General features: G+C 41.8%; 1 protein-coding gene across 1 annotated transcript in view; it reads right to left on the reverse strand.

The window, feature by feature from the left end:
* Positions 1-807: 807 nt before the first annotated feature.
* UBAC2 (UBA domain containing 2) overlaps positions 808-25966 on the reverse strand; it is a 74033-nt gene continuing 48874 nt past the window's right edge. Inside the window, exons 7-9 of the mRNA XM_033147822.1 lie at positions 14659-14904; positions 2755-2877; positions 808-1197 (exon numbers count right to left, since the gene is read on the reverse strand). Of these exons, the coding sequence (XP_033003713.1) occupies positions 1090-1197; positions 2755-2877; positions 14659-14904 (477 nt within the window). The 3' untranslated portion in view covers positions 808-1089. The remainder of the gene's footprint in view (positions 1198-2754; positions 2878-14658; positions 14905-25966) is intronic.

Here is a 25966-nt window from a genome sequence, read left to right on the forward strand (position 1 = left end):
AAGATTCCACCTAAAATGCATAAGCTACAGGTGGGCTTTAGCCCTGGTAATTCTTTCTTGGTTAAGATACAGAGCAAAGCACATACCAACATGTGTAGCCTTCAACCTTTCAGACAGGGACTCACCTTTAATCCAATACTTGCCCACCCTTCTTCTTTCCCCTTTAAAAGTGACAAAAGGCAACAATAGTTGTATCTGCTGTGCAACCTATTTTCAGTTAAAATCCACCAGCAGAATACCAATGATACATTATTTCTATCTAGTGTTCTATGCCTGATCCATGTTTTCTTAGAAACCTGAGATCTTATGGAAAAAATGGGGTGAGTGCAGATGTTACCAACTAGTTCATTTTTATTTCCCCTATTCCCATATTTTGAGTGAATTATAACCATTTTTATTAGATGTATTTGGTCAATCTACTGTGACTTGCCAATATTGCTCTTAATTTTTTTTAGTACAGTATCCCTGTTTAGATACATGGATGACTTAAAGGTTGAGAAAGGTAGAATGGAGATTAACATTTTTCATAAATGTTAACAGACTCCTCTGAACACCAGAGTCCTCTCTCCCTTTAATGAAATCACATGGCTAAGTAATTCTTCACATTTCTTAAAGCTGTGAAAAAGGAGATGAAATAAATGTTCAAAAATGTTAAAGATTAGAAAAAGGAAAATGATGCAAGATTGGAAAGCCTGTATTGCTTTGCAAAAAGAGCCATAGAACGTGCTTCTTTGTTTTCTCCTGTTCCTAGTTATTAGGAATGGTAATATATTTTATGCTGATTTTGTGTTGTTGGTTTTTTTTGGGGGGGGGGGAAGAAACCACAGAATTTGTCAAAATAAATATTGAATACAACCTATTTGTATGATTGAAAGTACTCTTCAAGTGCAATCTGGCCAGTACAAATCACCATTCAAGAGTCAGATATTTCCAGTGGCATCCATCATTTCTGCTCTGATATGTCACATGTGAAGAGTCAGCTTATTCTTCTGGATTTAGACATTCAGAAGTCTATCCTGTAAATGGCTGAAGTCTTCTTCTGGGCAGCACACCAGACATGAAAGGTCAAGTCCTTCGTGCAGGCACTACTCAGTGCTGGAGCAGAAAGTTGGTGGCTATATTAAGGTCATTATTTGAAGCCCTCAAAGCTTCCAGAGCATCCAATCGGGAAAACCCCATTTCCATGAGCCGTGCGACCTAGCAGAAAAGGAAAGAGACAAAAAGAGGTATTTATCTGGAATTTCAGCTAAGCAGCCAAGATAATTGCATGCTTTAAAAAATCATTAAGAATAGGTAAATATACTACAAGATAGGACTTTGGCTGCCATATGGGAGGAAACCACTCTGCAGCTCCTTGTCCAATGTCCATGCCTGTGTTAAACCAGTTTCCGGAGGCTGATGGCGGGAAAAGGAGAAGTCTTATCTAATGTGATCTGTGGCTTTTCACTGTTCGTAAAAAGGGAAGGGAGGCACTGAGGTGGTTACCACACCACCAGAAAAGTGTGAGAACCCAGCCTTAGTTTTCAGGTCTTTTCTCTTAAGTGCGACGTTCTGAGACAGTGAGATTTTCACATGGAGTGGTTGCCCCCATCCGCCCTGGTTTAAACTGAAGCTATAGTCCCAGCAGAGAAGTGTATTGCCTCAAAAAGGGAACATTTGAATTTGGTTTCAGAGATGCACTGTACGAAAACCTTGAAATTGGAGGAAACACTGTTTAAAATAAGATTCTCCATAGCTTGGAATCTACTTCCTTATCACCATAAAGCTGTCATTATCCAAGTTCTCAGTTGGAAGCAAATGTAAAACCATGTTGGACTGCACCATATAAGGACTCGCTGAATGCCTTTTCTCTTTTAAAAAATGTATCATGGGTGTGCTACCTGTATTTCCAAGGCACATTCAATAAGGCCCTTAACTAAACCCGCTGTAAACAAAGTTGTCATTGTAACGTGCACAGTTCCAGCTCCAATGCTCACAACGAAAGGAAGAAGGGCCACTGGCTTTTGATGAACAGTGTGCATTTAATTGCAGTTATTCAGGGAGTGCTGTTGCTGTTAAGATCTAGATGGGCCTGCTGCTTTGCATGGTGGAATGGACATGTTTAAATCAGAAAATGAATTTCTAAATGAATCAACATTTCTAGACTGATGGCATGTGTACTTTTAAAGAACAGAGAATGTTCAGTATTTGTCACAGTCCTGGTTTTCATTTTTTCTTACCCATTTATAGAAATGAATCAGAGGGACAGGTGAGTCAGGGAACCCCCACAGCAGCTTATCAACTGCCATTTGGCTCCTAGCCTGCTTTTCTTTCCACTACCAAGCAGTGAGCCCACCCACTCCACCCCAGCATCCATGGTCTCCGCTGGGTCCAAGTGCTACTCGCCTCCCACTCCTCCTAAAATTGTCTCATGCAATTCCAATCTTTGGCCTGTACACTTTCAAGTCTAATGCTTGTAAGAAAGGAAAGAAAGAAAGGCCATTGAACCTTTTGCTGTTCAGCTGTGTGTGCGCATTTCTGTGTCCCTACACGTGCTTTGAAAAACCTGCTCCCTGTGGCTGACAAGAACCACAGTGGGAAAAGACAATGCAAAATTCCCATAATCAACTTTCTGTTCTCCGATTGGGTACTACGGTGCTAGGAAGGGAGCATGGAAAGCTATGGAAGTGACCTTAATTAAGCAGAATTGCGTAATACGCCATATAAACATGTTGGCTCTTCTCATCACCAACACAATCAAACATATCCTTTTACCTGTTCTTCAGAAACCTCAGCCGGAGGTACCAACTCATGCTCCGTCTGGTGATTATCCTGATAGTTTGCATTCCGTCGATGGCGTAAAGGAGGAAAGAGCCGATTCCAGTTGATCATTCCACCCTGTAAATGAATATCCCCAAAATTGCTATTATTTAAACACAAAACTGGCAAAATGACCATTATGGCTTAAGAGGAAATCAATCTCTGCCACACAAAATGAAGCATTACACGGTTTGAGACCAGGACATTAAAGGACTGCCTCTTTCCATATCATCCTGTCTACACCATGTCATCTTCGTTGGAGGCCCCACTATGCGTCCCACTAAATTCAGAAGCATGACTGTGAGGCAGGGTATTTTCTATTGTGACACCCAGTTTGCAGAACACTCTCCCTAGAGAGGTTGGCTGGATTCTTACCTTTAAGCTTCATGTGTATGAGTGGAACATCATCATCATCATCATCATCATCATTAATTCACAGACCTTTTAAGTGTGTGGATTAAATCTATATCCCTGTTTCTTTTATTGCACTCTTGGGTTTAATGTAGAAAACTGATTTTAATCATTCAGAGTGTTTCTATTGTTAACTTGTTGTATTTTCTTTTGTAAACCGCTTTGAATTTATTTTGCAATGAAAAATGGGGAATGAAAAATACATGAAGACTGGTCAGAAAACTTGTAAGAATGATGTAAAATGTACCTCAAAATAAACCTTGTGTTCTGAAAGTAGCTTAACATCCCTAACTGCCAATGGTAATTCCCATCCTAAGGTTGACTCATGTTTGTCTCAGTGTCAAACATTCCATTCTATATTGTTTCAGCTTGTTTGATGCTGGAGGGCTGGCATGCAATATGAGATAAAATTTCCATAGTTTTGACCATTACATGTAAAGTGAACAGTGTTTTAAAGTGGGATAGAATAGCTAGGGTAGGGTTACCAGACATCCCTGTTTCCAGGGGACAGTCCCCAGATTTGTGAATAAGTCCCCGGACAAATTCCATCCCCAGAAAGTCCCCAGATTTCATCTAATGTCCCCGGGAAATGCAGCAGCGGCAGTCTCAGCAGCCTGGAGCAGTTGGCTCTGGCTGGCTTCAGGAGCTGCTCAGAAGTCCCCATGGCTCCTGGGACCTGGGTTGTGGGCACCAAAACAGAATGCCTAGTCACAGTTGTTGGGGGAGGGGGTTGGCAACACTCTTGATTTATTATTTTGATAAGCATGAACTAATACACTGAGGGCTAGCTCTGAGGGCCCAGTATACCTGAAGGAGTGTCTCCACCCCCATCGTTCAGCCTAGACACTGAGGTCCAGTGCCGAGGGCCTTCTGGCAGTTCCCTCACTGCAAGAAGTGAGGTTACAGGGAACCAGGCAGAGGGCCTTCTCGGTGGTGGCACCTGCCCTGTGGAATGCCCTCCAATCAGATGTCAAGGAAATCAACAACTATCTGACTTTTAGAAGACACCTGAAGGAAGCCCTGTTTAGGGAAGTTTTTAATGTTTTATTCTGTTTTAATATTCTGTTGGGAGCCGCCCAGAGAATCTTCAGGTACAAAATGTGCCTGGTGCCTTGCTAATTCCGAACCCTAAAATGAGCTATCTTCAGAATTTTCTAGTAATGATTGTGTCTTGGTCTGTGTGTATACCAAATGTCAGCTTTCTAGCTGGTACAGAGGTACCTTCATATCCTTCCGATCAAGGCAGAGATGTACAACTGTTCTTCTTTTAAAATATTCTGATAACTGGAGACTTGAGCACCAAATTTCAGATTTTAAGGTGCTCCAGAAGAAGCATCTATTTATTTCATAAAATTTATATACCGCTCCATTATAAAACCCTGTCAAGTACCATTACTATGTTGATGTGTCTGTACATTCATCAGTTATTCAGGCTTAACGACCTCTCTACATATAGAAACTAAGCCTGTAACATGAAATTCGCACCCAAAGCCACAGTTATTTGTAAGTTAAAGTGACTAACTACTACTAGTAGTAGTAGTACTACTGTTACTAATAATAATAGCAGTCCCTTAGCTCTTCCCTGGTCATTCTGTTGAAACGCTGTGCTAAGCCACAATTTGACTTAAGTGTGTTGTCCAAACCTGGGGCTCATTTAGCTTCCTCCAGACAAACCATAAGTTGTAACCAAGGTTTGGCCTATGGTTTACAGCTCATGGCTTGTCTAGCAAAGCTAAGCACTGTCTGATTCCTTATGTTCCACCTCAATCATTAGAAGACTCTGATGGGGGACTGAGGTTTGGTTGATCATCACCAGGGTCTAAGACTTCATTGTGATGTGGTAAGCCCTGCCCTGTGAACCACCACCCCTTCCTTCAGACATCTTTTGAAAACTTTTCTTTTCTTTTCACAGGTACTTACAATATGATTTTTTTTAATTTTTTAAAAAAATCTGTATTTTTTGATGTTTTTAATGTTTATGGATATCTTTGTTGATTTATATTGGTGTATATTGTATTCTGCCTTGCTGTATTTTTATGAATGCGTAGATCATGGGTAGGCAACCTAAGGCCCGGGGGCCGGATGCGGCCTAATCGCCTTTTCAATCCGGCCCACGGACAGTCTGGGAATCAGCATGTTTTTACATGAGTAGAATGTGTCCTTTTATTTAAAATGCAGCTCTGGGTTATTTGTGGGACATAGGAATTCGTTCATTCCCCCCCCCCCAAAAAAATATAGTCCGGCCCCCCACAAAAAGTTTGCTGACCCCTGATGTAGATTATAAATTCATTCATTCATTCATTCATTCATAAGCAAGGAAGCTCAGGGTCAGATGGCAAGCTAAGGCAAAATCATGGCTTAGATCAGTGCAGCAGCAAAATGACTGAGGAGGAGCAAAATGGTCACAATCTCCTCTCTGAGAGCCTACGCATTTGCTTGTTCATGCTACACCATGATTTCGTTGGGCATTATGGGGAAATAAGGGCATTGCGGTTGTTTTAAGAGCCTATTTACTAGAAATAAATCTGAAGCAACTTCTACCTAGGTGGCACCAGCAATTCCTTTCCCTTCTTTAGCAAATCTGACCTCATTAAAAGTTGCTGTGTCCATTCCCCCCCCCCCCCAGATTTGCAAGCAAGCAGACGTATTCAACCATTTTCTTACCTTAACTCTTCCTGTTATTTTTAGCATCTGCATCACTGAACTGGCACCTGACAAGTTTTGGTCTACATTAATTAGAAGGTCCTTGAAAAATATTTGATCATTTTAAAGAACTTAGTTTTAATTATTCCCCATGGTGTGCGTATGTATATCTCAGGGGCGGACTGGGTTTATTCTCCCTTCCTCTTAGAATTGTGACAAGATTCCTTCCTTTCCTGTTTCTATAGGAATGTGGTTTCCTTCCTGCTGAGCCTATCAGTCGTGTTTCTCAGCAAGGTTCCTTCTTAAAAGGAATCTATTTTTGTCTACTTTGATTGTTTTTGTTTTCCTTTGGGTGGTGATTTTTCTTCCCTCTGCTGTCTAATGGCTTGTCTGAATTAAAAAGTACCGTAACTTAATGTTCCTTTTCAGCCTTTTTTTTTAAAAATGCATGGCCTAATCTTAAAACTTGCTTCGCCTTGTTTGTAGGCTCACATAATCCTAACTATGCCACATGCCACAGGGGGACAAAACATGGATGCCATCACGTCAGCATCACCAGGGCATTAGGTTGGCAGATACAGTGGTACCTTGGGTTACAAACACCTCGGGTTACAAACACTTCGGGTTACAGACTTGGCTAACCCGGAAGTAGTACCTCGGGTTAATAACTTTACCTCAGGATGAAAACAGAAATTGCGCTGCGGTGGCACGGCAGCAGCAGGAGGCCCCATTAGCTAAAGTGGTACCTCAGGTTAAGAACAGTTTCAGGTTAAGAACGGACCTCCGGAACGAATTAAGTTCGTAACCAGAGGTACCACTGTATGACAAAGTACTTTGCACATCACAGAGTTAATTGTTTACCATTAATGCACCTATCTGGGCTGTTTTGTTCCTTTTTACTAACACAGAGGAAAAATCCACAATTCCCAGCTGGGTGTTCTGTCCGAGCTAGTGATCATAGTTTGTTTCACTCTGAACAAACCACAATGACAACCCAAAGTTTCTTCTTGGCTCACCAATAATAGTGTGCTTGAAGTGAAACAAACCCTAATCTCTAGTTCAGCTGTGATTAGCTCATGCATGGTAAACGGTTAACTATGGTTTACTAGGATGTGCAAACACAGCCATAGTCATTTAGTGCTCTCCATCTTTGAAAGAGAAATAATAATGACCTAATGCATAGAGCTTTGAGAGGATTTGAGATAAATATTACTGAAGTAACACTAAAATAATTAGGAATAGTCATGCTAACAGTGTGGTATATTAGCGCCAGGTTACTGGTGGGTGCTGCGTACATCACAATTTAATGAACGCTCCCTCCCCCCAAAGTAAGAAAGACTTGAAACCCCCCCCCCCACAGTGTGTGTGTGTTCTTGTGTCTGTCTGTCTCTCTCCACCCCATTCGGATAGCCCGAAAATAACTTGGAAATGAGCAGCACAGAAACCTCTGTTCTCTTAAGTTCAATTAGTGCCTTTCTATTTTCTCTACTGTGAAGAACAGCTGGTTAATTTGGAGCTTTAATAGCCTGCCTCATTTCAAAAATTCCAGCAGCTTTCAGAGATGAGTAAAATTACAAGTCATTAGTAAAGATGAGCAAAATCAGTTCCTATCGCTCTCTGCAGCTGTGCAGAATTAACGGAAGACGAATATCCCTCTTATTTAGCACTAAGAAAAAGAGACTACATAAAGGCTGCAATCCTACACGCTGTTCTGGGGAAAAGACCCACTGAACACAATGGGTCTTACTTCTGAAGAAAGATGCATAGGTCTGTGCTGTAAATATACCAATTCTGTTCTTACCTCTGTCACCTTTTTCTTTATAGCTCTATGAAGATTTTTATGAGTTGGTGAGCAGGTGATTTTTTTAAAACAGTTTTTTTTTTTTTTTTGAGAGAGAGAGAACTGCTAAGAACAGCAGTTGCCTTTCTTTCCAAGGAGATGATTGTCCTCTAATCCTGCGCATTACTGATTTCAGGAACTCTATTACGACACCAGGTTTTTAACTGTATTGGTTAATTTTATGTATTTCTGCATTGTGGGCTTGTGTCTTCCAAGAAAGCAGGGTAGGAATCAAATGAATTAATCATCTCTTGGTGAAGGGTGGTATATAAATTTAATAAATAATAACAAGCAATAAAATTAAAAAATATAATATATGACTTTGTTGTTCAGTCGTTCAGTCGTGTCCGACTCTTCGTGACCCCATGGACCAGAGCACGCCAGGCACCCCTATCTTTCACTGCCTCCCGCAGTTTGGCCAAACTCATGCCAGTCGCTTCGAGAACATGACTAACATATATTAACTTCACTTCAACTGTCTAGCATTCTGAAAGGCAAAAAGCCCCCTAGAATAAAATTTGCTTTACAAATATCTTAAAAATGAGGAGGGGGGAAGAAGGAGGAAATGGCCAGTTGAGTTTCTTCAGAAAAATAATTACAAAATGTGTGTGCCCCAGCTAAGATAGCCTTACTTCTATGAACAGACAATTTTAAATTACAAAAGAGAAGGCAGTTTGTGTCATATTATCATTTTAGCAGGTTATTTGAGTCTTAAAAACAAATAAGGAACATTTTGAACCCAGAAGTTCTAAACTTGCCTCTGCCTTGAACTCTTTGGAAAGCCACTATCTCTTAGCCTCTTACAGGGTTGGTGTATGATTTCCTGAGATAATGTATGTCAACTGCACGCCCTTCACCCAAAGAATATAGGGCAGGTTACATAAAAGATAAAAAAGTATAAGGACTACAGAACCTAAAATCACCAGAAACACAGCAGTGCGCCAATGCAGTACATTGGGTGGAGTCAACTAAACCCTCAACTCCTCGAAAGCCTGGGCAACAAGGTATATTTGCTGACCTGCTGATTAAAGATGGACCATGTTCATGCAAGACGCATCTCAGTGCGAGATGCTGTTTAAACAGGATACTATACAAATCCAAACTATTTATTCTTATTATTGAGACATCAAATGCTCCCCTTCCTGTGCCTGTGAAACATCCTCTGAACCGTGACCTTCATTTACCACCATATGATCAGTTAATATAAAGGAAACAAGGGTAGGAGGAGTGTTTGAGAAACTGATTTTATCGCTGGCATGCTTAGCTACAGGTGACAGAGTTGTCAGGCTGGGGTACTGCTGGTAAATCAGGCATTAAAAAAAAACCAACCACTTCCCACACCTCCCTTGCCCTATGATGGCTTTGCAGTGATTCTAGAAAGGGGCATGATATCGATGGGAAAGAAGAACAAAAACGGGATAACGGTGCTAAAGAAAAAAGAACAAACTTGTGGCCATTAACTCGTTCCTGTTATTTTTCTACACATAAGTTAATAATGAAAGAAAACATCGTTATAACAAAACAAAACAAAAATTGGTCAAATGACTGCTCCAACCGACAGTAGGTTGACACAAAAAGATGTTGAGGCAGTTCGAACGTCGTGATAGTTAAAGTAAACAATGGTTTGATGCTCCTGCAACTACCGCACTGGACTTAGCATTATGTGTGAACAAGTGCTCACAGTTCATTTCCCTCAAACAAACCACAAGTCCTAGGTGAAGAAACAGCCTTGGTTTCTGCTCACGCTTTGCTTGGAGGGAAACAAAAAAAAAAAGTGCTTGTTCACACGTAATGCTAAGCCCGTGTTGCAGTTTGTTTCCTCCTGGCTGGGGAAAGGCGGGAGGGAGCAAAGTGGGCATGATTGAACAGCATGTATTATTTTCAAATATGGTTTAATGCAGGGGTTGCCAAACTTACCTGGCCTCGGTCCGATTCTTCTGGCACCGATTGCGTGGCGGGCCAGAGGGCGGGGAAAAGTGCGCCCATACGCGCGCGTATTTGCATTTTTCAGCGTGGCGCGGCACCGGAAATAGCTTGTGCGCATGCGGCATTTCCGGCACACTTCTGGTGCGGCGCAACACCAGAAATGGCTTGTGCGCGTGCACATGGGCCTCCACAGACCCGGAAGTGTGCTGGAAATCAGGGGCTGGATAAGTGGCTCATGTGAGCCGGATCCGGCCCGCGGGCCTTAGTTTGGGGACCCCTGGTTTAATGTGTCATGTGAACCAAACCATTACACATCAGTTCCTAAGGAAAGGGTGACGGTTCTCTGAATAAGGCAACAGATATTCATGAACCTTAAGTCTCAAGTCTGTGGAAATAACTCCTCAAATCTCTTCTTCATATTAAAATAGGGAACAACCCTAATGGAGTGACCAAATAACAGACTTCCAGCCAGGAGCTTTGAACAGCTGTCCACATATCACTAACCTTTTGTAGAGCCTTCCTAGATCATGAAGCCAACCAGATTTTATTCTTAAGTGTGCTACTCACACTTTCCCAAATTCACCATGAGTAGCATAATGGCCAGTCCCCACATCATAGGCCTGGAATGGGGAAGAGACATTGTGCAGCTGGATTTGCTCCTCTATTTGAAAATTTAACAAATGAGGACAAATATATGCTTTAGCATTAGATAGGAGCATGGATCCCTTAGCGAACAAAGTAAAAAAATAAGGATATACTGAGACAACACTATTCACTTCAGGCCCCGATTCAGTGCTTCAGAAAACAGCCCAATTTGGTTTGGACTGATTGGGTCTGAATCCCAGTTTGAAAAATCCAACACTTCACGTTTCCCCATTCACTATTATGAGGAAATAACAAAATGGCTATAACATTCTTCTGTTAGGCAGAATTGGATGAAACCTACAGATATAATAGTAGCTCCTCTTGGGCTGATGCTGCCTGCCAAATTGCAGAAATATAAGTCCAGGAAATCAGAGGGAAAGCTCCTGAATTTTTAATTCCAAACATCTACTTTGTCTCTTCATCACCACTTGTTATGGCCTCTTTTCAGTTTTCTAAATGAAGAAGCCCCCAAAACAATCTCTTTATCATTCTGGTTCCCATTTTCTGTGGTTTTTCAAACTCTATGATAACTTTTGAGATTGGATGATACCAAATGCTGCCATGCCATGGATTTTTTAAAAAAGTATTTTTATTAAAGATTTCTTGATTTACAAAAATATGTGCAATGCCTCTCTCTCATATTTTTTACATGTATCATTTTTACAAATCAGTTGCATTTGTTGAGAAATTAGGAAGAAAAGGGGGAAAGATGGGTAGGGGTGGGGTCGAGTGACAATGTTTCTATTTTACTTAATATATGTAGGGTTTGATGTCAGCGTTGCTTGTGCAGGATCTCTTTTGTTTGCTTGTGTTCCTTTGGTGGTGAGAGTGGTTGGGGTTGGCCTAGGGCAGGGGTCTGCAACCTTTAAGACCAAAAGAGCCACTTGGACCCATTTCCGAAGGGGGAAAAAAACTGGGAGCCGCAAAACCATTGCGACATTTAAAACAAATATAACACTGCATTTTATTTTTAAAAATCTGATTTAAATTTAAAAAAATCCGATTTAAATAAAAAAATCCGATTTAAATAAAAAAATATCCTTATTTATTTATTTATTTATTTATTTGTTTAAATCATTCATTTTTATCCACCCTGGGGACCACTACCAGGTCACAGCCTGATCCAAGTTGGGTTGCAACAGCATACAAATATTTGATTTGTTGTTGTTTTTTTAAAAAAATGAGTCCTCAACTGCACACTTGTGTTAAATGTTTGTCCCATGTCTTATTGAAGACTGCTGGCTTTTACAATAATCTTAGTGTCTTTTACCCTTAATATTCCAGACCAGAGGCTATGTTCACCTCTTCCAACCTCCTCTCTTGCTAAATAAAGCACAGAATTGCACCAGAGAAGCCTGTGATGTTTGTGCTGACTTGCATACAGGTGGCTGTAGTAGTTCGTAGTGTTCAAACCTTTTTAGGGGAGTTCCCTGCCCCCTTAATGACAATGGCGATAGATTTTGCACATGAACACAGATCCAAGTTAGGACTCCTCTCTTCCACGCCAACAGGTGCTTTGTCAAGGCTCCCCTAACACACACTCAGGACAGAGGAAAAACTGCAAAACGTCCCGGCCTTGCTCCGGGGCGGAGAGAGACGCGCGCCAGCGAGAGTGCGGTCTGAGGCTGCGAGCGGAACCAGGAGCGAAGGAGGCAGCGGCAGGGAAACAGGCGCCGCTTCCTCGACCATTTTTAAAAAGAGGGCTCCCCCCTTGCCCGCCACCCGCCACCCCTGGCCCAGCCCGCAGCTGCCTACCTCGTAATCGCCTCGACGCAGCAGCCAGCAGCCTTCCGAGAGGAACTGCGGCCAGCCCTCCCCCGCGGTCCCACGACCCAGCCGAAGAGTCCTGGCCTCCAGTGCCCGTGCGGGGACGCGTCTGAAGGCCCCCTTCCTGCCCCCATCCCGTCCCGCCTCCCAGCTGCCTCTGGATGCCGTGGGGTCCCACATACCCGCCGACCCCGGAGCTCCCCTGTCCGCCCCAAGGCCACCTCCCACGCTAGGAAGACTCCCGGAGCTGGGCAGGGTTGGTCCCGCCAGGCAGGCTCGGGGGGCGGCCTCTCCCATGGGCGCCTGCTTCGGAGGCGGAGGCGGGGTCTTCAAAGTTCCCCCTCCCGCTCGCCTAGCTCCATCTCTTCCCGAAGGAGCGTGCGCGCCTCAGGCGCGCTCCCCGCCAGAGCCCTCGGCTGAGCTGCACCACCTCTACTGCGTCCCCACCGCCTCCGAGCCCTGCTGTTCAAGGCCAGGTGATCCTGGGTATGCCCCTGAGCAGCGCCCTCAGCCTCTGGAGGGCGGGCCGCCGGCCAGCTGGAGGGCGGTCGCTGCCAGCTGGAGAAGTGGGCAGGCGTATCCGCCCCGGAGCACCGGAGCCGCGGCAGCCATGTAAAAGAGCCGCATGCGGCTCCGGAGCCGCAGGTTGCTGACCCCCGGCCTAGGGTGTGGTTGTTCATTTGTGATTGGCTGTGGTGGTCTTTGTTTTCATGTGTGAGTGGGGTGTGTGTGTGTTTTGGATCAGGTTAGCCATATTGATTTGTATGCTGTATGCCATGGATTTATATATTTACAAAGCAACCTAGTAAAGCCAAGATGGAAAGTGTCTGATCACTGTTTTTATTTCGAACCAAACACAAAGCTTGGGAACAGATTGATCATATGACCTTTGTCTAAAAAACAGACAATCACTGTTGAACCAGTTTTTCCAAACTAACTTAAAGCTTATATATCTCACAATAGAAATGCAGACAGATTGTTAACCAATAATGGAATAATACAGACAATGTTTATAGAGGGAGAAAATAAATCAACCAATTTAAACACCTTGCCAGAGTTTCACAAATATTCCTTCATGTTAAAGGGGTTGTGTGCAGTTGCTATGGCAATCTTACTTTTCATATCCCTGCTTTCATTTAGATCTTGGTTCCTACTGGAAAGAACACTGTTGGTCAAGACAGTCAGTGGGAGGGAGAACGTTGGAAAATTGAGCAAATTAAAGAAGGGCCCCCAGGAAATGTATTTGTAAGGAGAAGTGTGTAGGCGGTTTCACCACCTTGATACAAACATTGCAGAAGACACTGCCCTCAAAAAAAGTTTATGCAAACCTATCAATTCTGGCAGCTTCTCCAGGGTATAGTCTGACCCACTGAAGGCACAAATTTCCCTCCAAGTTTGGGCTAGTCAAAAATATGTGGGTCTTGCTCATGCCCCTCTTTGAATGTCATGCCACTTATATCAAGAGATGACAGATAACAGATAACAGGAGAGGGTTCTCAGTCCATATTGGCCTAATATCATGCAATGGGGAAAGAAAAATTAAGCACCATCAATGCAAATTGTGCACAATAAAATGGAAATGAATAATGGAGAGGTCTATTTTATATTACAACTGTGGCATCTGCAGGCCATACGCAATCAAGTTGAACATATGTTGCTGGTCATGTTTTTGGGTGTACTTATATTTGCATAAGGTATTTAGACCTATTAACTTTTTATCATATGTTTCTTATATGTTTCAACTAGTCTTAATTCTTCTACCTCTTTGAATGAGGGAAAGGGGGAAAAATCATTAAAGACCTGAGAGAGTCCACTTAGGGGGCCCTCTCTACCACTTCCTGCAGGGTCAAGAGCCACTTGGAGAATGCTTGGTGGGGCCCTTAGCTATTTTCCTCCAACAATGCCCCTTGCTACATCATAGGCTAGATTCATTTCAGAGGTACTACTGGGTGTGGGGTGCACAGTATCAACTACAGGCCAGCCACTGAAAGGAGCTCTGCTGTCAAATCTCTGAGCCAAAATATAGCCCTCTCAACAAATATCCACAAACTTTTGCCCCCTGAAATAGTCACCCCTAGTTTCACTATCTCTTTTTGCACCTGGCGTGCCAAATTTCAAATCCAAAGCTTAGAAAAGCAGCCCTTCATCTCAGCCTTAACTATAGATATTTCTAAGTACCTATAGATACACAGGCAGGTTAACCTTAAATTATGCAAACACAGATCTGCTACGCAAAATGTCTACTCCCACAAACAGCTGCTTTCACCTTAGTGGGAACAGCACATGCATTTCCCCCCCACTGCTGTGGCTGCTGAGCCCTTTAGTTCCAAGTCCAGCCTCTAGGAGGAAAAGAAGCTCTGTCAGGGAGACCCCACCACCACCACCACACTCTGCCACGCCCCTACACCAACACACATTTCTAGGGAGTCTTGGGGCAGAGGAAAGGGGACATTGTGGAAGGTACTTCTCAAGTATCCTTGAAGATTTGCAATGATTTCAAATGCATAGAAAGCCTTGACTCTTTTGGGGGCTGCTTCAAGGATGCTTGTGCGCCCCTCGATCTAGATAAAACAAATTACGCTCCACAAATAAGCTAAATCCCCCAGGCAAAATGGTATTTTCTTTACCTGCTGCTGTCTTTGATGCCTCATCTGAGCAAACTGAGACATCAAGATTTGCCTGTCCAATAGCTCCATTCTTTGTTGCCTCTGTATGTCCACAGTTGCTCCCATTCCAACTCTTATCTCACTGGATGGCTCCACAGATGAGAAAATTGGTTCAAGAGTCCAAGCAAATATTCTTGCCACACCACTAGGTACACAAAGTACATGGTACACTTTTAGCACACTGCTGCTGTAGCACATTCCAGAAATCTGAAAGCAAAAATAATCAACAATTCTTAATATGCAGCTATCAGAATTCCATATTGACTAGCAAGATTTGGATAGCATTTATCTGAACAATTAGCTTTAGTGACACATCATACCTCATAACCGGATATGAATTTCAAAAGGTTGTTACTTTTAATGTGAAAGCAAAACTCCAAAGATGACGAATCTTGTCTCACACATGGTTCCAGATTTCACTGAAGCACAAGTATATCACAAAGAATATGGTTGTTCTGGCAAGTAATACAAAGAAGAACCACCTATTTGAATAACTGTCCAACTAAATGTGGGCAGGAAATATGAGAAATTAGGAGGGAAATTAGTTATCTATTCCACAGCAGACTCTACTTGGGAACTTCACAAGGAATATGTTTACTAATGGCACAAATCACCCATTTCTCTATGCAAACACAACAGGCCCCATTTGCTCCAGAAAAGGTAATTTTCCTCCATCTAAGTCATAACTGTTTAATCATTACAACATAGCAAAGAAAGAAGTTACATCATCCAACAGGTTGATATTGCTTGTCCAAATTAATAAATGCCTGATTTTTTACTACAATTACATTATTTTCTTATCTTAAATCAGGCAGATGTTTTTAGAAACTAATACATACCTCAAGAATATTTTTGGGGGATGAAAAGGGTATGGGAGATGGCAGATATAGATAGGAAAATTTCAAGTCAGGGTGGTGGTTTATTTACCTGCTGAAACTTCTAGTAATTCAGAGATTGGCCCCTCTTTGGCAATATCACCATTGCCTATGTGTAATGGGTATTCATTCAGCATAAGTTTTTTTCTGCTTGGAACTGCAACTAAGCTACCCACTTGGCCAGGTGAGTGGATATTTGCCTCAAGAAAATCGAAACATTGGTGTTGGCAAAAGGGCCAGGCTCTTTTGTTAAGCAAGTGCCTTAACTGTCGTGTTTTAGGACAGGAAAGTCTTGTTTTCTCCCGGAACAAATACTATGATAGTAGAGATGAACAGCCTCTTTCTTCCACTCATTTTGTCCATGTGTAAGATGCGACCAGCACAAGAGCAGCATGCATTTTTCTTTTCTCAGAAGAGATACGATCTTACACATATAACACATTGTGGGGAGAGGCATAGCTTGTGTCTGAGACAGTGTTCATTTCCTCCTTGGAGTCTAATGTGGCATGATGAAGATGCATCACATTCACTCTCAACTCTACTTTGGTAAAAAGAGAAAATAATCTCTCTGTGTGTGTGTGTGTGTGTGTGTGTGTGTGTGTGGATGTTGCCTAAGATCCATATGCTGATACAGTGCAACATCAATACTGATGTATTTATACTGGTGTAAAGTTTCTGTGCGCTGCTCTGGTTCGCCAGAAGCAGCTTTGTCATGCTGGCCACATGACCTGGAAGCTGTACGCTGGCTCCCTCGGCCAGTAACGCGAGATGAGCGCCGCAACTCCAGAGTCGGACACGACTGGACCTAATGGTCAGGGGTCCCTCTACCTCTACCTCTAAAGTGTCTTAAAACCACAAAAGGAGATGGTGCGCTATACCTATTTCCATTTGCCCTATCGAGCATTTTTGCCTAATTAGTGGTGTTTGATTGGCTTTATTACTTTCTTTGACACTCAGAACTTCCTCTTCTGCTAGTTCATGTTATCACCCAAGAAGCTAAACACATGCAAATTCAAGCTGTTTTTCTTTCTATTAAAAAAAAAACCCACTGTTTTTCTTCTGACTTAAGATGGACTGTGTGAGGATCTTTTTACAGTTCAATTGCTTTCTAAATGAACTATATTACAGCATTATCCTGGAATCTTAATGCACAAACTAAAAAGGTTGCAAGGATATATATTCAGGCAAGAGCCTAACCAATTAATTAGTCAGCAAGCTAAATGAGGTGGAGTCATATTTTGTATTCTCTTCGGGGTTTACTAATTTTTTTTTAATAGGGTAGCTAAACTGTCCTAGAGCAGAGATCAATATTGTTATGGTGTAAGCAGAGGACCCTTCGCACCGTGCATAAAATCTGGCACATGATTTTTTTTTTTAAACCCTTCTTTTTCTCTTGGAGTGGCATTGTCAAATGTCCTCATTTGAAATACACATCGCTGTCTAGTGGTCTGCACCCTCCCATCTCAACACTAAACCACAAAGAAAAAAGGAAGTGGCTGTGGCTTTGTTTTCACTTCCGATAAATCAAACAGACATTCTGTGCTGACATGCTATAGGACAGAGATGCCCATTTGCACTCCTTTTGCTTAAATGGAAGATTTAACAATTCAGCTAGAATCATCCACATTCCACTGAGCATGAAAAAGGGAAGAAGTAATGAATGACAGCCAAAACCGGTTGCCAGGCATGTGAAAAAAGACTGTCCCATCATTTCGTTCAGCCTTCTTCCCTTTGCCTTCTGTGAGCAAACGTCAGGAAGCCAAGGGACAATTTCGTTACTCTAAGTTTCCAACACACTCGTCATGACTCACAAATGCTTTCCAGTTTAGGACAGTACTTAAGCAACACCATATTGGCCCCAACAAAAGTTCTGCAGTACAGCTAATTTGAAAACAAGTGCTGTTTTGAAATACTGACTACCAATGTGAAATCAAAGGCCGACATATGGCTCAAGAGGCAGGTGGACTCCAGATGTTTTGGGACTACAACTCCGATCACCCCTAGCTAACAGAACCAGTGGTCAGGGATGGTGGGAATTGTAGTCCCAAAACATCTGGAGGGCCGAGTTTGCCTATGCCTGGGCTAAGGGTACTGGTCCTCTTATGAATCTGTAGCTGATTAGAGAACAGGAAACAGAGAGCAGGAATAAATCGGCAGTAGTCAAAATGGAAACATGTAAAAAGGATTTGTATTGGGACTGGCCTGTTTAACTTGCTTATAAAATGGTGTTGAGTTATGCAGGGGTGAGCAGTGTGGTTTGCTGATGACCTCAAATGATTCAAGGAGAAAAGAAAAAGGTGACTGCCGAGATTCCCAAAATGATTTCTCTGAACTGGGGGAGTAGGCAATAAAATGACAAACACAGTTCAAAGTAAGAGTACAACGAAATACAGTGGGGCAAAATCTCCTAATTTCATATGTACACTAATGGAGTCTGAGCTGATGCTGACCAACAAGGAAACCGACGTTGGTTGTCCTGGGTGGGTAGCCAATAAAATAAAATCGCAGCAGCTGCAAAAAAATGTGAATCCCACCTTAGCATTAGCAAAGCGACTAAAAATGAAACTCCCAATACCATAATGCCTTTATACCAGGAGTGGCAAACCTCTGGCCTAAGGGCCAGATGCATCCTGCAGCCCCGCCTAACATCTGGCTTGTAGCCTCTTCCCCTTGCCCACTCCCCACAACAAAATTAAGCTTAAAAAAAAGCTTCTGGTGGCAGGATTATTAAAAGTCTTGCTGCAGCTGGGGTGGATCTTTCAGGGGGGGTGGTGTCACAAGTAGGGAGTGGGGGCTTAACCCTCTACCCGGTGCACCACCAGTTTGCCAGTCATACAATTCAAAACCCCCAGACAATTCAAGAGCAAGTTAAATATAAATGTTCAGAAAAGCCAAGTTCTCAGAACTTCAAAATGTCAAGTTCCCCAAATCATTTAGGTTAAAAAGTCCCTTGGCAGTTGACACTGTTTAAGGTTTTAAAAGTAGTTCATAACTATCATCTTGATACAGCTAGTGCATATAAAGTGAGCCATGTCTATGTCATCCAGCAGCTATTTAATTCCCAAAGCATCTGATCTCCTAAATTATTATGAAATGGACAGATCAATCTATCCACAGTTGATTACAGGAAGAGTAATGCAGAATATATTACACAATATATTCAGTCTGGCCTGATCTGCCTATAGAAAGGTGGTCCCGTCAGATATTTTGTGGGCATAGTTTGAAACATAAGCCGAGTAAATGCATGCCCTAGCAAGGGGTGGGGGAGTTAATTACTGCAGATAAACAGTTCATTTATGGCCAGATTTAATTTTAATATTCCAAACTGAAGGCTAAGAATCTTTCATATAGTCAAAGCTCATTTTGGAATCTTCAGCAAAACTTACATCACAGATATTACGGTCAGAAATGTCCAAATATCACATTTGAAATGGAATAACTTGACAACAAACGATTACCACGCCTACAAAACACAGTTTTCCTAAATATTGCTAAATTAGCAAGATTTTTTATTGGAGAATAAGGATATCAATGGCTACTTGTTATGATAGCTATAGACTAGCTCCAGGACCAGAAACAGTATGTCTCTGAATACCAGTCACTCAAGCACAACATTAGAAGGCAATTGCCAGATCAAGGGTTTTCCCACAGTCACCAGTTTGACCACTGTAGGAAATAGAATGGTGAATTAGATAGGCCTTTGGTCTGATCTAGCAGCATTTCTGTAATATAGACCTCAATGTTAGACAAAAGACTAATCTTTCCACTACCTAGTAATCTTTGCACGGAACAGACCACAATCAAAAATGCAATCCGACTTTCTTTTTTAAAACTTTTTATTTTAGAATATATTACATACACGCATGCAACAAAATAATGAGGAAATGGAAATATAAAGGGAGTGGAGTAAAGGACATCATTCAGTTTAACATGCAATAAATAATGAATTAAAGTCCACAACACATGTCCCTCCTATCTCAGAAGCTGCATGTGTCACATTTTTGAAGCTCAGCACAGATAAAAAACAAAAAAACAAACTATTTTGTAGATAGTTCCCGTGGCTTAAAACAAGAGCAAAACTTTTACTATATGACAGTAAACAACTGTAGTCACTAACAGAGGCTGCCATGGGTAGCTTGAAAAAAAGAGTGCAGAATGGCAAATAGATTCATTTTTCTATATTCTATGGTTTTGTCAAATGAGTGTCATGTGCATAACAATGTCAACATTAACATTGGCATGGTATTCATTCATTCATTCATTCATTCATTCAATTTGCATCCTACCTTCCCTATCAGGTAGGAGAAAAGCCCAGAGCATCAGACACAGCAATGATAAAACATTAAAAACACAATAGGTAAAAACAGTTTAAATATTATAAAAAAAATGATTACAGTGTATCTCTGCCATCAAATGCCTTATAGTAAAAAGAATGTTTTTAAATTTATCTTGAAAGTTAATCATGAGGGAGACAGATGCACCTGACTAGGGAGGATATTCCGCAAATGGGGAGCCACCACTGAAAAGGTCCTTCACAATTCATCATCAACCAGGCAGACAGCTTATTTGAAGCCAGCTTTCCAGTTTTTGTAAATATAATGAGTTGGATCCAAAGGTCCCTCAATCAAAAGGAGGGAACCTTTGTATCCAATATGATGTCTTTTTTGGAATTGGTGATAAACACTGAAAGGAAACACAGCTGGAATTCAACTTAAAACTTGTCAAGTCTGCACCAAATGAAAGTTTCATAAACATTTGAAAATAAAATAAAATTCTCCTATGAAGTTACCTACTCTCTAACAAAAGTAAGACTGCACACTGACTGCACACAAAAATCCTTTAACAATGATAGACCTCCCAAGATAGCTCAGTCAGTAGAGTATGAGACTTTACAATCTCAGGGTTGTTGGTTAGAGCCCCACAACGGACAAAAGATTCCTGCATTGCAGTGGTTTGGACTAGATGACTCTCATGGTCCCTTCCAACTCTACAGTTCTTTAATTCTATGATTCCAAGGCACTGCAAGCTTCAAACACAGTTCTTAAAAGGCTGCCCTGTAGCTTACAGCAACTAAGTTCATTCTTCCTTAGCCTCCCAAGGGTGACCATATATAGGGAAGCTCATTCAATTATCAATGGATGACATTTTACCTATGGATGGCATTTTATCCATTCCTCCAAACTCAAGAAAGTTGTGTATTACGTCACCAGCCTAAGCTTATGGGATTGAATCATAGAGTTGGAAGAGACCACAAGGGCCATCCAGTCCAACCCCCTGCCAAGCAGGAAACACCATCAAAGCATTCCTGACAGATGGCCGTCAAGCCTCCGCTTAAAGACCTCCAAAGAAGGAGACTCCACCACACTCCTTGGCAGCAAATTCCACCGTCGAGCAGCTCTTACTGTCAGGAAGTTCTTCCTAATGTTTGAGCACGGAACAAATGTTACAGAATGCTGGAATTAACCCTACCATCTGGGATTCAGATTTTATGTTGTAGTACATTTTCTGCATCGGCAAGAGGTTTGACTGGTTGACCTCTGAGCTCCCCTTCAACTCTATGAGTAGCACAGACAATGATTCACTTAAGGATTATGGAGTATTAGCTTTTTGAAAGCTTTCAAGTAGGGTACAATATCAATTTGAGGTCCAAGAATTTTCAAATGACGACAAATTATCCTTTGAGAATGCAAATCACACAATGCATTTTGGAAATGAGTGTCAGGTCTGTCAAAGTTTGTCATTCTAACTGCAGAAACAGCAACTTGAATGTCTAGGCAACTGATAAAGCAATCACTACCTTACTCACCTCTGATTGCTGGTACTTCTTGTTCTGTGGTTTGCTGACAAAACATGAGAACAAAACAAGAGACCTATGCTTTCAAACAGACTTCCAGCTAAATAAATGTGACAGACAAGAGATACTGAAAGAAAAACCAGCCAGGGAAGCTGGAGGCAAGTATTTAAATTCCACTTTAAATATTTGGAAGTTTTGTAAGAAGCCAAAGAATGTCAACTTTTATTTTAAAACATTTCTATTCATCATGCTACATTTTCACATGGTAAAAAGTAACACAGGATCCCTTTGCATCTGTTGGATCTGCGTGGCAATGCAGGCAGCTCCGAACATTAAAAAGTCCTCTTCTTCTGCCATCCACAACTGAAATGCCATTTTGCTGCATATTTATGCTACATAAAAATGTCCCTACAGCTGTGACTTGAGGCAGCCCAGCACTGATTTCCGCTATGGGAAAATAACCATTATCAGAAGAAACCTTACAAAACCTGACCCCAAGAAGCATTTCTCAAATGCAGCCACTTTTATAAAGAAAGCATGTTGAATCTAGAGCAGCCTGGAAATGAATACACAGGATAGGGCAAACAGGTGGGCATTTAGAGTATTCTGTAGCATTGGTGATTAGCAAGGACAAGTCTTTTAGAAAAGGCATTTTTCATTCTCTTGCAAAGATTTTTTGAAATATATCAGTACGAGAAGGGAAGATTGTCAAGCATCTAACTACTTATGTACTCTTGCCAAAGTGTACATTAGAGTATAGCTTGAAGTCATGCCAAATTCACAGTGCAATTCAATTCATGTGCTTTTGTCTTCCACATACAGGAAGCTACATCTGTCAAAGGATGTCAAGGAAGACTGTTTCCCCTCATCTGTCCAAATAATCAGTGTAAGCATTTCTTTGTTTCGAAAACAGAAATGAAAGCCTCAGTTTTCCTGCCCATTCTTCCAAAAATATCAGCTATCAAACAGCCACACAAAGAAAAACAAGTCGTCTTGGCCTAATATGGGCTAAACGACTAAATTATAAGAGACTAAAAATAAGCTTCTTAAAGCATAAGCTTTATTTGTAGTCTAATGCAGAGATGAATACAAATGCTAAATTAAACAAAGGAAACTGTATTAAACATTACGTCTGAAAAGCTAAGTCTGAAAAGCCAAATGACAACTCTGTTAAAACTGGCTTGCGCTTATACCTACGAACCACGAGCCAGACTCCTGGATATATTTAGATTTGCCTGCATTGTGTGCGTAAGTCTACTTCCCAGTCCACTGTAAACAAAATGAAAGAGATGGACTAGCATTCACAGGTCCTATCCACTAACATCAGCCGTCAACTTTTACAATATTGTGACTTGAAATGAGGTGAATTTGGTATGACCTTAGAGGCAGAATGTTGCAAATCACAGACGCTTCAGGGTTGGTAAAGTCAACTTCAGGGTTTTGTATTTGTTGTTAATGGAAATGTGGAATGTTAAAAGTTTTACATACAGCAGAACCAAGCTAGCAACTGGCTAGTCTAAATTCAGCTTGCTAAGAGGTGTTATTTCTCTCGTCCCCACAGATGCAAGTTAACTGGAAAATGAGGTGGGTAGCCGTGTTGGTCTGCCATAGTTGAAACAAAATAGGAAATTCTTTCCAGTAGCACCTTAGAGACCAAACTCATTTGGTCTCTAAGGTGCTACTGGAAAGAATTTCCTATTTTGTTTGGAAAATGAGGAACATGGAGGAATGACACCTGTGGCAATGGGACTTGGGAGCAGGAAGAGAAGAGGCTAGGGGTATTATCTTGTCATACCCAATCATCTGGCAAAACTAGGTGTTAACCAGACCTCTTAACTTTTAAATTTACAAACTGTGGAGCACACTCCATGGATGTATGTGTTTGGGACAAGACAAAGTGTGTGCAAGGTTTCTGAGAGGAAGAGGATCTCCTTAGTGGTATCTGAAGAAGTGTGCATGCACACGAAAGCTCATACCAAGAACAAACTTAGTTGGTCTCTAAGGTGCTACTGGAAGGAATTTTTTATTTTATTTTGTCTTGACTATGGCAGACCAACACGGCTACCTACCTGTAACTGATCCTTAGTCAAGGTTAGGCATTGCTGTCTCTAAGGGAGACGGACCTGGCATAAAATACAGATGGGGTTAGGGTGATAAAATTTCAAGGAAAGAGAGGATCATACCTTAACTTTTTCTCCAACTCCTAGCAACTGAGGCTTGACATTGCAGCTATCACTTACTCTGTGCTTTCGAAACATTTCCTGTTATATATAAAAGAGTGTGCCTGAAACTATGTGCAAGGATCGCCATATCATACATCTAACAGCTAACTAGCACTGAGTTATGGGCTCCAGAAAGGGCTGCTGGTTAGAAGGCTGAGTTCAAAATGTCTGATCAACAGAGCTTCAGCTACAGTATCCCAAACCGAAAATCGGCAAAATTGTAGATGGAACATCCCTTACCAGCCTTTTGGATGTTAAGATCTGCAAAGGGCCCCTCTCTACTTTCAGAAGTGCAGGGAATGGCAGCCCAGACAAAGGCTTTCTCCATTGAAGCTCCTAACTTGTGGAACGCCCTCCCCACAGAGGTGCACATAGCAGCCTAATTGTACAACCTCTGTCATATGTTGAAGATGCACCTCTTAACACTAGCCTTTCTTTGACAGCATAGGTCCCAATTTGGCCTGTGAGGCAATTTCCCCCAAACTCAAACCTGCCCCACAAGTGGCATGGGGAATCAGTTGACGGATGGCGACTTCAACCCTGCTAGACTGGGCTGTGTGACTGAGTTCCTTGATCCCTGCAGAAAGCAGCTTTGCTAGCCCTATGTTCAGTGTTTTGCCAAGCATGATGTAGGCCCTGTCTAATCTCTAAAATTCGTTTTATGGGCAAGATGTTCAAGAGCATTCTGGCAGCTTGATCCAGTTTCCCTGGAGGAAACCAATTATCTTGATCCTTTTTCAATCCGATTTCCACCCTGGTTATAGACGGAAATTGCCTTGGTATCCTAGTGGATAACCTGCACCAAAAGATGGATGGTAAGAGTATAAATCTGTTGATTTGACCTGTATCTCTAATCAACATTCAATACCATCAGCCACAGTATTAGTCTGAGCCAACTATGCAGTGTGACTTTATTCCTGGAGGGCAGATTCTAGAAAGTAGAGTTGGAGGACTGCTATTGGACTATGGGTCCATCTCATCCCCAGTGCTTTCTAAGATCTACATCTGGGGTGAAGGACTTCTGGACCTACAAATACTGCTGGACTCCAACTCACTTCAGGTCCCACCAGCACAGATAATGTTTGGAGATGATGTGAGTTATGGAGGACCAAAAGAGAGCCACCCCTTATCTATGTAAACATCTGGAGCTTGGGTGATCATCAATATTGCTTTTGCTTTTTCATTCAGGTTGTAGGGAGACAGTGGAAAGTCTCAACCAGTACTCATTATGGTGCATCAAGGTGCATACATTGAAACATAACCAAGAAGACAAAAGAAGTGCTGGACAGCAAATCAGTCTATCCAGAGACAGCTGCGCATTTTGTTTCAGGTGATGAATCTCATTTCCTTTCAAAGAAGTTAGTGCTGATCACTTTGAAAGGAAAAAGATCTGATAATTACAAACACTGAAACACAGTGCAGTTTGCAAAGTGGAAGTGTTTTGCTACAAGTGTGAGGCAACTGCCCCCACTCCACTCCCACAGAAATAAAATAAAATAAAATAAAATAATAAAAATACCTGCTTCAAGATTACAATGAAGACATGTGAGCTGAAACCCAAATATAGATTCTATTTTTGGACAGTTTGCAATTAGTGATGCATGCAACATACATATATTATTTAAAAGAACACTTTATATAGCTTGAAAGGGGAAGTAAAGAGTAGAAGAAATTAAATCTAGTTCCAAGGTAATGATGACGGAGCTGGAGAATGACTACAGTAGAGCCAGTGTGGTGTAGTGGTTAAGAGTGGTATACTCGTAATCTGGGGAACCGGGTTCGCGTCTCCGCTCCTCCACATGCAGCTGCTGGGTGACCTTGGGCTAGTCACACTTCTCTGAAGTCTCTCAGCCCCACTCACCTCACAGAGTGTTTGTTGTGGGGGAGGAAGGGAAAGGAGAATGTTAGCCGCTTTGAGACTCCTTCGGGTAGTGAAAAGCAGGATATCAAATCCAAACTCTTCTTCTTCTTCTTCTTCTACAGTATAAGCCCACCCATTTTGTTAAAAGCTTGCATTTTACTAGGAATCGTGCCCTTGTAGACCACTTTTCACCATACTGGTTCCCATTCACTTCAATGGGGAACAGGAAAAAAATGTGATTATTTGCAGCAAAACTGCCCTCTACACCAACACAAAGTGATCTGATTCACCTTGAAATTACCAAGATATTGCAGGGGGAGCAACGTGTCTCGGTGCGCAAAGTGCACAGAAACCTTGGCATTATCAGCACCATGCTCTAACAACTGAGCTATCCAGTAGTGCCAGTAAATTGTAAATTGTGCACAAGTAAATTGTGTACTTGATTATGTTATCTGCCTGGAAACCTCAATGAAGGGATGGAATTACTCAAATAAAAATTTGCAAACCTCCCATATTA

The sequence above is a fragment of the Lacerta agilis genome, chromosome 4 (genome assembly GCF_009819535.1).
Source record: "Lacerta agilis isolate rLacAgi1 chromosome 4, rLacAgi1.pri, whole genome shotgun sequence".
Taxonomy (NCBI): Eukaryota; Metazoa; Chordata; class Lepidosauria; order Squamata; family Lacertidae; genus Lacerta; species Lacerta agilis.